At 36.2% G+C, this 14,258-nt stretch overlaps 1 protein-coding gene across 1 annotated transcript; it reads left to right on the forward strand.

Annotated features, from left to right (window-relative positions):
- The first annotated feature begins 11,784 nt into the window (after positions 1 to 11,784).
- LOC133697358 (glutathione S-transferase U17-like) lies at positions 11,785 to 12,810 on the forward strand. The gene is made up of 2 exons (XM_062119836.1): positions 11,785 to 12,193; positions 12,315 to 12,810. Exons 1-2 carry the CDS (start codon positions 11,876 to 11,878, stop codon positions 12,687 to 12,689), a joined length of 693 nt encoding a protein of 230 aa, XP_061975820.1. The 5' UTR covers positions 11,785 to 11,875; the 3' UTR covers positions 12,690 to 12,810.
- The last annotated feature ends 1,448 nt before the right edge of the window (positions 12,811 to 14,258 follow it).

Genomic DNA, 14,258 nt, shown 5'->3' on the forward strand with positions numbered 1-14,258 from the left:
TCAATCGAGCAATGTAATTCAACCTTCCCAAGAACCTCCTTACATCCTTCTCAGTCTTGGGAGGTGGCATAGATTGAATAGCCTTTACTTAACCAAGATCCACTTCTATCCCTTCGTCACTCATCATAAATCCCAATAACTTTCCAGATTTCACCCCGAATGAACACCTTGTGTGGTCAAGCCTCAACTTATACTTCTTTGGTCTTTCAAGACAATTCCTTTAATATTTGGACATGATTCTCTCCTTCTCTAGGTTTAGCAATCATGTCATCCACGCATACTTCAATCTCTTTGTGCACCATGTCGTGAAATAGAGTTACCATGACCCTTTGGCAGGTGGCCCTAACATTCTTCAACCCAAATGGCATGACCTTGTAACAAAGGTTCCCTATAGTGTTGTCTTTTTCTTATCCTCTTACACCATTTTTATCTGATTCTAGCCCAAAAATCCATCAAAATACGTGGAGTTATATGCTGCATTGTCAACTAACATCTCTATGCGTGGTAGACAAACCTTGATTTTATCTTCCTTTTTGTGTAATACCACTATGTTGGACACCTATTGTGGATATTTAACTACCTCTAGAAAACCGGTGTTCCACTACTTTTCAATTTTTACTTTTTTTAACCGATTTCCATCCTTCTACTAGTGGTACCCTATACAAACCAGGCACATCCTTGTAGGACCAAGCAAAAACATCTATAAAATCTCAAAGTAATTAATTCTTCTGTTTCTATAGGAGTGATCATAGTCCATATCTTCAATTTTTCTCTTATTTTTTCATTGCCCGCATCTATGGTTTCAAGTTCCTCTCTGGCGGGTTTCCGAGCTTGTTCATGTTGTCCTATTTTCATCCACTTCTTCCTCTTCTATAGCTACTATGTTTTCTTAAGTTTGGCCATTCATTCTCAGTGTAAAGTGTAGATGTTTGTTTTGAAAGATCGGATTTGAAAACGGAAAGTGATGTGTAAAAACATCAAGATGAACTTTTGAAAATGCATGATCTCATTGAAGGAAAAAAAATTGTCTCAAAACATTTGCTTGAGCAAACCGATTAGGTGCGCAACATCATTCCAGACTCCTTCAAGCTTTCTTTGGTACTGAGCTTTTGGGTGTAACCTTCTTCATTTTCCATCCTTTTCTTTAATCGAGTGTTGTGGATTCTAGAAGGGGGATCTATGTTTCTAGATCTTATGCGTGCATAGATGTATAAAAAAAATGCATGACATAATGCATGATTGTCATAAGAATGCTTTGTATATTGGGTGTGGATGCAGCCTTCTTGTGAACGAATAACAGCCACCCCCTTATAAACATAGGTTCACTTGTCACATTGCTAGGAGTACTGCCTTTCAAGTCGTTTACTTGAATCATGTTCACCAAGAGACAGATTTTGCATAAGAAGATGGGTCAACGCCCTTTTCATTAATGCTTGATAAGTTTATTACCTTTCCTCCACAAACTCTCTAGCCAAAGGTAAAAAGGGCAAAGCCGCAATTCTCAATCTTCCCTAGAAAGGCATCGGTTTTAGCTAGGCTTCGGCAATAGTGAATGATGTCCCCTCCACACTTTTCACGCATTGATTCTAATAATCCGAGTATGTGCAGCAACTTTGTCCATTTGCTCATCCATCTCGGTCATCTTTTCTATGAGCAACATATTGGTTTTGTTCAAAGCCGCATTGTTAGCGTCGATTTGATCTTTGTATTTTTCCATTGTCAAAATACTTCAACCTTTTCGCGCTTCTCGTCAAGTTTTTATCCTCATAACTTTTATCTCATTTGTCTTAACCGCTAACTCTGCTTCAATAACCTTAAAACCTTTCCTTTTACCCTCTTCCTTTACAATATCCGTCGAATGGTTTTCCAACTCCAATATTTCTTGTTCAAATCCTCATACTTCCTAATCCTATCCATCAGTTCGAATTGAACTTGTGCAAATTTTTCTTGGGTATATTTTGTGCTTCCTTAGCAATCTTTAAAGTCAACCTCCATTGCTTCAAGTTCAAAGCAATTTTGCATCCAATCCAAACTCATCCCCCCTAGCTCCTTCTCACTTCTTTCCTAGCAATCTTCTCTTCACTTAGCTTTAACTCAAGCTTTGTTATTCTCGCGTCTTTAGATTGTGTTTGTTCATCTAGAAATGCTCTTCTTTTATCTTCTTCCAGCAATCATTTCTTCCAACATTGTCGTGTGTTCTCAACTCCTCTTTATTATTGTCCCTTTTTCTCTTGATAGGCTCTTCTATAATTTGGGGAGATTTGACTCCTACACAAGGCATGGCTGAAGCAGCTAAGTCTCTCAATCTTGCATATCCTGCACTTGCACCTGGATCCTTTAAACCTTCTATCTCAACCAAAATCAGATGCTTCCAATCTTGTGTGATGATCTCCACAACTTCTTGTGCGATGGGATCTTTGAACAAACCAAAGAATTAAGCAATTCCCATCGTCCTTGGAACAAACTGCATGCCCCCAAGTTACCTTACCACAAGGGCAAGAGCATAACTTACATAACCTGTGATCCCTACCAAAGGCGCCCAACGTTTCTGTCCACAACTCATGAGGACTTTCACTGCCGTTACCCACGGGGCTCTCCACTTGAAATCACTATTAGGCAAACCTTCTAATTTGTCAATCCAACCCTGGTTGTCTAGAACTTCAGGGGTCTTTGGGTGAACCACCAAAAATTATTGAAGACATGCTTTTTTCGTTTCGATGTGGCTAACCATCTAGATATACAACAACTGCATGCAACATCTCATTGCTTCTTTTCCGGTCTTCCTACAATGGTTAAGTGTCAAGATGGTTTTAGTTAAATTGACAGCCACTGGATTGATTTGTGTATTCTCATACTCTACATAAGCAGCAGGGACCTTCAAAATCATTGCACCCGTTTGGCTTGGGAACAACAGAAGGCCAAAAATGCCCAAGGCAATCAATCTCTCTTGTTCTGATCCTGACTTCTTTTCCAGCTCAATTTCTAGCATCCTCCATTTCAGACTGGTATCATTCTTTCCCAAAACTTTTTCCAAGTTTGAGATTCTAAGCAGTTTTGACAATTCGGGGATGATCTTGTCAGATCTCAAAGGAAAATAAATCCTATACAAATTGTTTGGAAACTCAATCAACATCCTATATTCCTTCATATTAGGACATAGGTCATTGCTTCCAAAAGAAAAACATCGGTAGTCTGGATCCCAAAAATGAATTATGGTTCGCACAACTGGGCTTAAAACTTCTACCCTTGCAATTTCCATCAAACGTTCGTATCTACTAAAAATGCATCCTTATCCACATTCTGAAAGTGAGTCGTTAACTAGTTCACCTCATTCATAATGCAATTCAGGTTCTTAATTGGTGACAGTTTCTTAGCATCGCTTCTAAAGCAGTCTCCTTCAGTCAATTGTGACATTTCAAAATTTTTCATATTCTATGATGGAAAATTTAGCAATGGTGGCTCAAATCCTGTGGTTCAAAATGCCTTGGGGTTTTGATGCAAAAGATATTATGGAGCATACAACCTTAAGGATAGGTTCTAGTTCCTTTACGTGAGACATAGGGTAGGTTTACTACTTGGTCTCTAAAAAAGGGTCTCTTGTTGTCCCAGTGATCTCCCTCATAAAGGCAATATGGGGGTTCAGCAGATAGTGGGATGGCACATGTACCAATCACTATCAGTCTAAACACTCAACAAAGAGTTGGGGTTTACACAAACTTAAACCTTGACTCAAGTCATAAGGCAAGCTGCTAGTCCCCCACCTAACTTAAAGTTTAATGTGTGTGTTCTCGACCAGATAGTAATAATACAAGTGATGCATGATAGGGTGCAATAAAATCTATATCCATATCTGATATACCATGCATGATAGGATGTAAAGATGCATGCTAAAGCTTTTAAACAAAGTATCATTCATAGTAAAAAAACAACAACACATGGCATAACAAAAAAAACAATTACCAAGCTTAGTCCAAGGGTCCCCAGTGGAGTCGCCATCCTGTCGCACCCTCCCGAGAGCTCGACGTCGCGGCGACCCATCCTTCGTAGCGGGGATTGATGTTGGGGTCTTTCTGTTGTGAAAAAGGGAGTCGCCACCTAGTATTATGGTCACTAGGAAACCTAACTGGTCTTTCAGAGATTCTAAGGCAAGGGACTGGTTGCGTAAAGGGAAGGTTTTAGCACCCCTAGTACGCCCTACCTAAGGTAAGCTGCTTGGTGTTTGATTTGCCTTATAATTGTTATAGTGTTGATGTTCTCTAATCCTATCAGTTTCCTAGGATAAGTCTGCTCTGATGAATGAAATCTAGGGTGCCTTAAAAATCTATTTTTTTGTCTTAGTGTTTTATACTCTCACGGCTCTAAACCGTGGAGTAAAAAAAATTGAAATGTCCTCGATTATAATCAAGGCTTCTTTCAAGGATTTGTGCGGATGTATTATTCCTAGAAAGTTATTTTGGATATTTACCACTCCGGGTTTCTTTATCCAAATATTAACAGTGAATAATAACAAATTATTCCCAATAATATTTTGGATATTCGTCCTTTAAGGATTTCTTTATCCAAACATTAGCGGTGAATAATAGATGAATTTCCCCAAAATAAGATTTTTATATTTTTTGGAATATTGGCCAATACCCTTTGGAGTTTTACAAACATGTTGTAAAATCCAGAAATGCAAGAAAAATGATTTTTGTTGTGTTTAAGAAATCCATGCGAAAACACATTTTCAAAACTTCAAATATTTGTTTTTTATATAAAACGTAAAAACAATGTTAGGGTATTGGCCGTATGCAGGAAAACAAAACATTTTTTCATTTTATATTTTTTTTTTTTTTATGTCTCGACGAAAACCGGGTATTTTCATACCGGACTTGTATCTTTACCATATAAAACAATACAAGCAGATATTGATAAACAATGCATCAACAAACTTTTAGAAAAAAACACATATTTAAATCATTTTTTTAAAGAAAATTTTCCGAACGGGCCAGACCCGGCCCACAAAGAGACTGGGCCGAAATCAGCCCAACATAAAATGGGCCCACTTCCTACAGGGGCTGGACTCAGCCCAGCCCAAACCACATGACTGGTACTGTTCACTGTACAGTAACAGTGTTACTGTTCCTCTGCACAGTAACATGTTAATTAATTTTACGGTTACTGTGCACATGCATAGTAACCGGGTAATTATTTTTCCAGTTACTGTGCACATGCACAGTAACCCCGTTTTCACACATTAACAAAGCAAACTGCATGCAAAAGACCACGTTACTGTTCAAGTGAATTAAATTTCACTTAAACAGTGCAAACACAAAGCAAACAATTACATAGTGCGGGAGGTTACAGTTCTAACAAAGTTGGCGGATTAAATGTTCAAGTGAATTAATTCACTTGAACAGTGCGGTGAAATGCAGACAAAGAGAACCTGTTACTGTTCAAGTGAATTAAAACTCACTTGAACAGTGTAAATGCAAAGAAAACCACTGCGCACACAAGGTGAAGAGAACAAACCTGGAGATGAAGAAGTTGTCTGCGTTCGTCCGTTCCCAGTCTTTCCCTCCTGTCCTATGTTGGCGTCAGTTTCCCTGTTTTTTTTCATTCCTCTACGTCTTTGTCACTCTCTCTCCCCAGTTGTCTGCTCTTTCTTCTTCCCTGTTCTGCAAATGTTATATGTAAAAATAAAAATAAAAGTAAAGACCGAAAGAGATGATGAGCTGGTGCGGTTGGTGGTGTTGTTGCGGTTACTCTTCCTCCTCTCTAGTGTTGCTGCGGCTGCTCACAGTGTTGTCGTCTCCTTCACAGGTGGAAGAAAGTGTTCTGCTGGCATGGCAAATGATCAGCGCCCTTGGAGTCTCGGTTTTCTGCTCCTTCTTTACTGTCCTTTGGCCTCCCCTCTTACTTCTCAATCTTCCCCGTAATGAGCTGCTGTTAGCAGCGAAGAGGAAAGGAGAATGAAGGGCCGGTGCAGGAGCGGGAGCTGCAGCTGCTCGTCCTCCTGATGTGGCTGCTGGTTCGGATGTAGAAGATGCGGTGCAAACAGGGGTGAAAACCTTTGCTTTACTGCCTTTGAAACCTGAAGAAAGCCTTCCTTTTTTCCTCTCTCGTTCTCTTTGTTTTTTTTTTCTATGCCAACCCTCTCTACTCTTTACTCTTCTCTTCGGCTCCTCCTCCCTCTGCTGGAAGAAGAAGAAAGCAGTCTATTATATATGCCAGAACCGGAGACCACCCTCACATTCTTTCATCTCCACCGTCTCTGTTTAGGGAAACAGTCCCAGTCCTTAGATGATGATGAGGGCGTTGGCAACGTTTGGCAGAGAAGGCTGTTTCGTGTGCAGGGAAGAAAATGGCCGAGAGAGGGGAATGGCCAAGGGGGGGAACTCCTTTTGGGTGTTCTATCTTTCTCCTTTAAAAAACTGAACTCTCTCCCTCCGTTTTTCAAAAACTCTTCCCCCCCCTCCATTTTCCAGCCCTCTCTCCTCTTTAAAAACTCTTTCCCCCTCCTTTTGTTAATTAATTGTGAGCGGTACACAAGTGGAGCGGGCTCTGTCGCGCATGCACATCGGGTGAGGTCTCCAATAGGGGTGGCTTTGCAGGGCACGCCTGCGCTGTTTTCTAGTCATGGGGTTTTTGGTTTTTGCAGCAGTATGCGGGGAGAGAGAGAGGAACGGTGTCTACACTATTTTGGGTTTTTTTCTTTTTAATAATTTATTTATTTATTTATTTTTGTGGGGACCCAAAAATGGGTAACAACACCTACCAAGAAATTAGGCTTTGAAGGGAAAAGAAAGGAGGTCGACCATATTGAAAATGGCTACAGGGGTAGGAAAAAAAACTGATTCCAAAACTACCACACTCTTTCCCCTTCACCCAAATTTCCAACATCAATTTCAACTCTTTATTTCATGCCAAAAAACCTGAGCTTAGCTTTAGGTTGTTGTACCATACTCTAATTGGCCTTTTGAAGGCTATTGGCAAGATTTTGCAAAGGGCATTACTGTCCTGGATGATCAGTTTTAAGTTGTTGTGGATGTTTTAGATGTGCTCACGTGGATCCATCAGTCTAGCATAGTTGTCCAAGGTCATCTTTGTGAAAATGTATTCCTTGAAGAAATGAATGTGTAGTATTTGTTTAGATAAGGGAGACCTCTTTATCCTTTAAGGGTTGTAGATCTCTTTCTAGGAGAATCTCTCATTCATATTTCTCCCTGCCTTCTATCTAGGTGGCTTAGGGGAGTTGAGAGACCCCAACATGGAGTGGCAAGATTGATGACTAACTTGTTTCCTACATTGGTTTGAGGGGTCACGTCTGGAGTGATGGCTTTTTAGGAAGGCATCGTCTTTATAAAAATATCCCTTCAAGAGGCTAGCAGGTTGCTTAGGTGGAAAGATCCCTGCATTGTTATGCTCTACCTCTTTTAGGTAAGACAATGGTGTTTTAGTAGAAAGAGACTTATATTATTGTGTGGCTGGAACTAGATAAGTTACCTTCTAGGGATGTGCTTCCCTAGCTAGAGTCTGTTGAGGAGGTGAAGTTTGATGTTACCTTTAAGATGTCAGGACAACTTAAGTGAGGCCCTGTATATGGTTAATTAGTTGTGGAGAATCTAGGGGGCTTATAGGCTAAATATGCCAACTGTCGTAGAGAGATCAGTAACATTTCTCATCCTATGAGTTCTTTGATTATCAATCATTTAAGGCATTTTGGAAATGAAAAAAAAAAACCCATTCTAAACAATGGATAGCCTTTTGAATAAGTTCCCACAGACGATGTCAATTGATGATGCTCTAAAAATGCCAGGGAAATTACTTTTTGTCATATTTGGATGATGGATGATCACTAGTTCATGTCAATTTTCTATTCTCCATAACTGAATATTCCAGGGGTTAGTGATAGAGACTGGGTTTCCTGTAAAAATAATCTTTTTTAGGATTTTAGAGACTCTCTAATGATTAAGTCAATAACTTTATTATAAAGATTTATAATAAATGAGCATTAAATTCTAAGAATATTAATGTTTGTTCTTTATTTATGTATGATAAATGTTGAGAATAAGTTGTAAAAGAGTGAAGATTGTGAAAGCTTCAGTTGTTTAGAATGCGTTTATAACCTTTTTCATTTTCTCTTTGAGGGGTTGCCAGTCCTTTTTTCTTCATCTAAATGGAAGGAAAACCCTTACAATCAACATCAATATTGATAGTTAATGTCTCTTTACACAATATTTAATGTTGAGAATGTCATGTGCTTAAGTAAGATGATCTTATATCAATATGTACACAATATTAATATCGATAGGATCATCCCTTATGATCCAACATCATTATTGATTTGACACAATGATGGCCTTTAAAGGACTTTTTGACCTGTTTAGGAGTAGAGAGATGATGATTTTAGATTCTCACTTCAAGCACTTGTTCCTAAAGAAAGACCTAGTTCAAAACAAGTTAGGTCTATCAAAATGCCAGACCTCATAGACATTAGGGCCTGGCATGTGTCCGAGCCCAAGAAGATCGAGTATGGCAAAATGTTAAACCCACAAGTGTTTGGGCCTAGCGTATAGCCGAGCCTAAAGGGGTTGAGTCTGGCAAGGTGCAAAACTCACAGGTACTTAGGCTTGCCAAACCCACAAGTGTGTGGGCCTAGTACGTAGCTGAGCCTAAAAAGGTTAGGTCTGGCAAGGTACCAGACCCACAGGTGCTTTGGGCATGTAGCCAAAAAAAGAGGGCAATATCTTTTCCTGACCTTTTTATCCTGAGCTCTAGCCTCTACTAAACTTCTCCTTTGTTTTGGTCTCTTCTGGTCATAGGTTCATATGAAAAAAGGCCTTTTAATATAAAGTACGTTAATCAATCACTATATGTTGGGTTTTTGGATATAATTACCACAACAATGAGAAGTATAAATTGTCATAACCTATTTTTGGATTCTTCATCCAAAATTTACCATTTCCTTTAAAAATACATAAATAAATAAAAGTAATAATAACAAGATGACTAACAACTTGGCAAGAGCAGGTTGAGGGTTTCAAATATGTAGAAGAATCAAGCTAGAGTTTTTGATAAAATTATGAGCCTTATCATACCCCATTGTACCTAAGACTGAAGAGACAGTGCCAATTCAAGCTCAAATTAAATGATAGTTGCACAAATCTACATAAAAATCAAGTTCATGGGCTTAATTAGATTTTTAATAGGCCAATTTGATTTAATCATGAGCAAAATTAAAAGCTTAATTGTGTTTAAGAATTAATTTGGTTCAAATTAAAATATTTGATTAGGTGTAAGGTCTTCATTATACTTTTAATAGGTCAAATTAATTTTATTTGGAACTTAATTGGTAAAATATTAAGTTTGAGAGTCTAATTTGGACCAAATTAAAAGATTTGATTAGGTGTAAGGTCTTAATTATACTTTTAATAGGTCAAATTAATTTTGTTAGGAACCTAATTGGTAAAATATTAAGTTTGAGAGCTCAATTTGGGCTTAACGAAAAGTTTGAAATTTCAAAGGACTAAAGTTAATTTTTACGAAGTCAATTGATTGAAATCAGAGATAAAATTTGTTTTGGTACAAAACAAAGTTGTTTTGACCTATATGGAAAAACAAAAACAGAGAGAGATGTCAGATGACCTACACCACTTTGATGGCTTGACATCATACTACACCCCAACATAATTCTTACAAGTTGGTTGCCTCTATAGCTGTCACGACATCGCCCCAAAGAGGCTAACCTAATCAACTTTTAGTAGCTAAATTTTTGTAACTCATGATTATGAATTTAAGCCAACAGTTGAGATCCTTCTCATTTTAATCAAGGGTCAAGATTTGTTCCCAACAAAGACAAGATGTCCCTCTTTCACCCCTATAAATAGGGGTGAATTTTGGGCATTAGGGAGCAAAAAAGAAGAGTGCAAACTTCAACCTCTACACCCTCACCAACACCAGTCTACTCCATTGACCGCTATGTACCTCCTTCACCAACTCATCCTCTCCACCTCACCCATAAACAACAATGCCATCATAAGCTTCTTTTACTTCCCCTACACAATAACCTCCAGTAACAACATTGGGAGCAACTCCAGCAACACCTTAGCCATCCATGCTAGCAAAGCAGTAACAGCAACGACGCTTCTCCTAAGTATCAGGTAACCACCCCTTTCCTCTTGCAATTTATTCTCATGCAGAACGTGAATTAATTCACGTCATGCAACTGTTGGCTTTCACCAACAGAGGCAAAAATGAGTTGGGCCCATTTCAGCCTAGTCCATATGGATGGGCTAGGTACAGCCCATTCTAAAAAAAAGAATTGTCGAGCCTTCAGTCGGCCCAACTAGCCGAACAGCCCATCCAAAAAAATAATAATATTAAAAATGATAAAAAAAATTCAAGGACCATTTTAAAGTCATTTGTGGGTCCTTCATGTGTTTTTCCAACAATTTTATCTAATATCGGGTTATAGACTTGCACTGTAAGTTACGAACCTGATATAAAAAATATATGATTTTTCTCTAAAAAAAAGATGATAATAAAACAATTCAAAAAAAACTTTCATATAAAAAATGTTTTGTTTTCATGTATACAGCCAAATCCTAAAGATTTTTCATGCATTTTTTCTGAAAAGGATAAAATTGTATTTTTATCATGTTTTAAAAAATCCAAAAATGGATATCATAACCAGTTTATGATAATCCATTAGGGTTTGACCAAAATACCAAAAATCCCACAACAATTATTTTTTTATTTGGAGCTATAGGATTTTGTTGTAGATTTTAATATTTGAGAGTATAAAATTATACTATAAAGTATACCTTCAAGTATTAAAGTTACAAAATAAGAAATAAATGCGATGTTAAATCTAGAACTTAGAACGGTTAGGATTTAACCTAATAAAGTAGAGACTTTCTCATGAAGGGAGATCTATTTTGAACCGCAGATGAGACCAACAGATAGAAATATAACCTAGAAAAACAATCAATCAACAATTGTAGTTTATCTCAAGTAGAGTGTACTAAGGTTGATATGTCTTTTCCATGTATAACTAGTTCTTTTACCCAAACTCTCACAGACCATTAGGTTTTCTAGTGACTATAATACTAAGTGACGACTCTTGAAACTCATAATCATAACATTATAATTAAACTCAAAACCTCCTTTCAATTTCAAGAGGCAACTCTATCATTTGACGTCGTGCATGTCACGACATAGATTAAAAACAAATAAAAGAATGAAGTAAAATAAGACATATTGTATAATTTTCCTATTGTTTTATGTATATTTAAGAATTTCATTAAATTTTTAAAGAAAAAATTGGTACCAGGTTCTAAAAAGAATCCAACCAAATGGGCTGACTGGTTATATCCATAACGGTCATTATCTAGTATTTTTTATTTTATGTTTAGAAGTGTGAAAAATATTACATTTTAAAATATTATTTACTTAAAAATATAACAAAATAATATTTTTATTTATTTTTAAAATTTTACTTTTTATATCAATCATAACAAAATTAATTTAAAATAACAAAATAACAATTCAATCACAACACAGCATACACGTAACAGAGCCTTCAACTGCCTGATGGCAAATGTCAAATTACTACGTGGTGAGCTTCTCCACCACTGAATAATTTCATTTTTGCCATTCATTCTCAGTGTGAACATTGTAATGCCAGACAGATATATTCGTTAGGTGAAGAGAAATCTCCGCCTAATAAATGCTAGGACAGCACAACCACGTGTTCCAACTACCCGCAAGGCTGCAATATATTTTCACACCCCACACCAATTCCAAATAAATACGTCCTCCATTGTCATCCTTTCCATATATATTTAAACACACGCAGACTCCAAGAACTTTGTTCGGCTTGACATTATTGATCATGGCTAAGAGTGATGTGAAGCTTATAGGGGCATGGCCGAGCCCTTTTGTGATGAGGCCAAGAATTGCCCTTAATATTAAATCTGTGGGGTATGAGTTTCTTGAGGAAACACTGGGATCTAAAAGCCAGCTTCTTCTTGAATCAAACCCTGTCCATAAGAAAATCCCAGTTCTGATTCATGATGGCAAGCCCCTTTGTGAATCTCTTGTGATAGTGGAGTACATTGATGAGGTTTGGTCTTCTGGACCTACCATCCTCCCCTCTGATCCTTATGATCGTGCCCTTGCTCGGTTTTGGGCTGCCTATCTCGATGAGAAGGTACCACCTCTCTGATCTCCATCTTTCAATTTCTAGATTCATTATTTGCGATGTTCTGATTCTGGATTTCTTTATTGTTATGTTGTCCTGATCTTTCCCTGGCCATATTGAATATACGCAGTGGTTTCCTACGATGAGAAGCATTGCAACAGCTAAAGGAGAGGAGGCTCGAAAGGCGTTGATAGAGCAAGCAGGAGAAGGGGTGATGATGCTGGAGGATGTATTTAGCAGGTGTAGCAAAGGGAAGGGTTTCTTTGGAGGAGATCAGATCGGGTACCTTGACATTGCATTTGGTTCCTTTTTGGGGTGGTTGAGAACCACAGAGAAGATGAATGGAGTGAAGCTGATTGATGAAACTAAGACTCCAGCCCTGTTGAAATGGGCAACTAGTTTTTCTTCACATCCTGCTGTGAAGGATGTTCTTCCAGAGACAGAGAAGCTTGTTGAGTTTGCCAAGGTTCTTGCCAAATTCAAAGCAGCCAGCTCGAACTCCTAAATAACCATTATTGCCTTGTGGGCAACTTGAAATACTAGAAATTAAGGTTCGTATGTAATTTGAAAGACTAGAAATTAAGCTTGTTGAGGAGAAATAAATTTAGATTACTTGCTGTGAACAATGATGGGGGCTCTAGTAATTTTGCTGCACCATTTTGCTTGAAATTAAGAAAACTTGTTGAAGTAACGGTACAAAATAATCAAACATGACTGAAAAAAACCCTTTATAATTTTTTGTTTTACCGAAAAAAAATTCCATTTTTAATCTAAAGTCGTTTGTTCTTTCTTTTAGATGTTTTATATATTTAAAAAATATTGAAATTTAGGATAAACCATGCAAATTAAAATTTACTTTTCCTTTTCATTTGTTTTTATGTCTTCGAACTTAAATTAAAACGAATAGTATATAATTTCTATTCTTTTTAAATAAAATTAACCATGCAAATTGAAATTTCAGCATTTCACATTTCAGTTCAAAGATTTATTTTTTTATGTTTTAATTCCTATAAAAGTCAAGAGAGAAAAGAAAATGTTGTCGTTTATCGACATTTTGCCTGAAAAATAGGATGATTTTGATGTCAATTGGTTGGACTTTTTGATGGAAGTTTAATGAAGATGGTTTTTTCCTCTAATAATACCAAGAAAAATAAAGATTATAAGTTATTTTATCGTTGCAAATGGTTTTTTAAAAGCTTTTAGGGTTTTTTATGTATTTTTCAAGTGAAAAGAAATTGAAAAATAGGTTTTTAAATCCCAAAACTTGAACTCTAATTCTTTGATTATCAGAAGGGACTAGAAAATATTGTAGATGATGACAAGTCATCCACCACATTTAAGTTAAAAAAATATAGAAGTTAAAAAAATAAAAAATATTGTAGATGATAACAAGTCATTCACCACATTTAAGTTAAAAAAATATAGAAGTTAAAAAAATAAAAAAGAGACGATGACGTTTCATTCACTCCATAAAAAAAAAATTAGTCTATATCAAGTGCGCTTGAGTAGTTGGCTAGATGCATGGATCTGCCCTACCAAACCTAACAACACATGACTATTTTTTTTTTTTACATTATTTTTTAAAACATTATTTAAATACCTCTTTATTTTATGTATTTTTTTATTTTTCATTAATATTTTTGTTTAAATTTAAATTGAGCCCTCTCTTTGGTTTTTAAAATTACTTAGTTCACATTTCTTAAACATTAGTTATTTTTTTAATTATTTTGTATTTTTATAATATTTCAAAAATAATATCGTAATTTATCTTTTATATTTAATATAAATAAACTATATGCTTGATGTATTTATAAAAATAAAATCATTTGTTATTGGTAAGAATACATTAACCTCTAAGATAATAAAAAGAAAAAGAAAAATATGTAAATTAAAAAGAAACACATTTGCATACTCATATGTTTTTTTTTATTTTGAGAAAAATATTATCTTTTCATTTTAGTATTTAATTAGAATTAATAACTATTTCTTAATTTATCAGTTCATTTTATTTATTTTATTAAGTGTAAATAATATTTTTGTATTTTCAATTAGAAAAATCATGGTATAATATTAC

This window comes from Populus nigra, chromosome 6, assembly GCF_951802175.1.
Source record: "Populus nigra chromosome 6, ddPopNigr1.1, whole genome shotgun sequence".
Taxonomy (NCBI): Eukaryota; Viridiplantae; Streptophyta; class Magnoliopsida; order Malpighiales; family Salicaceae; genus Populus; species Populus nigra.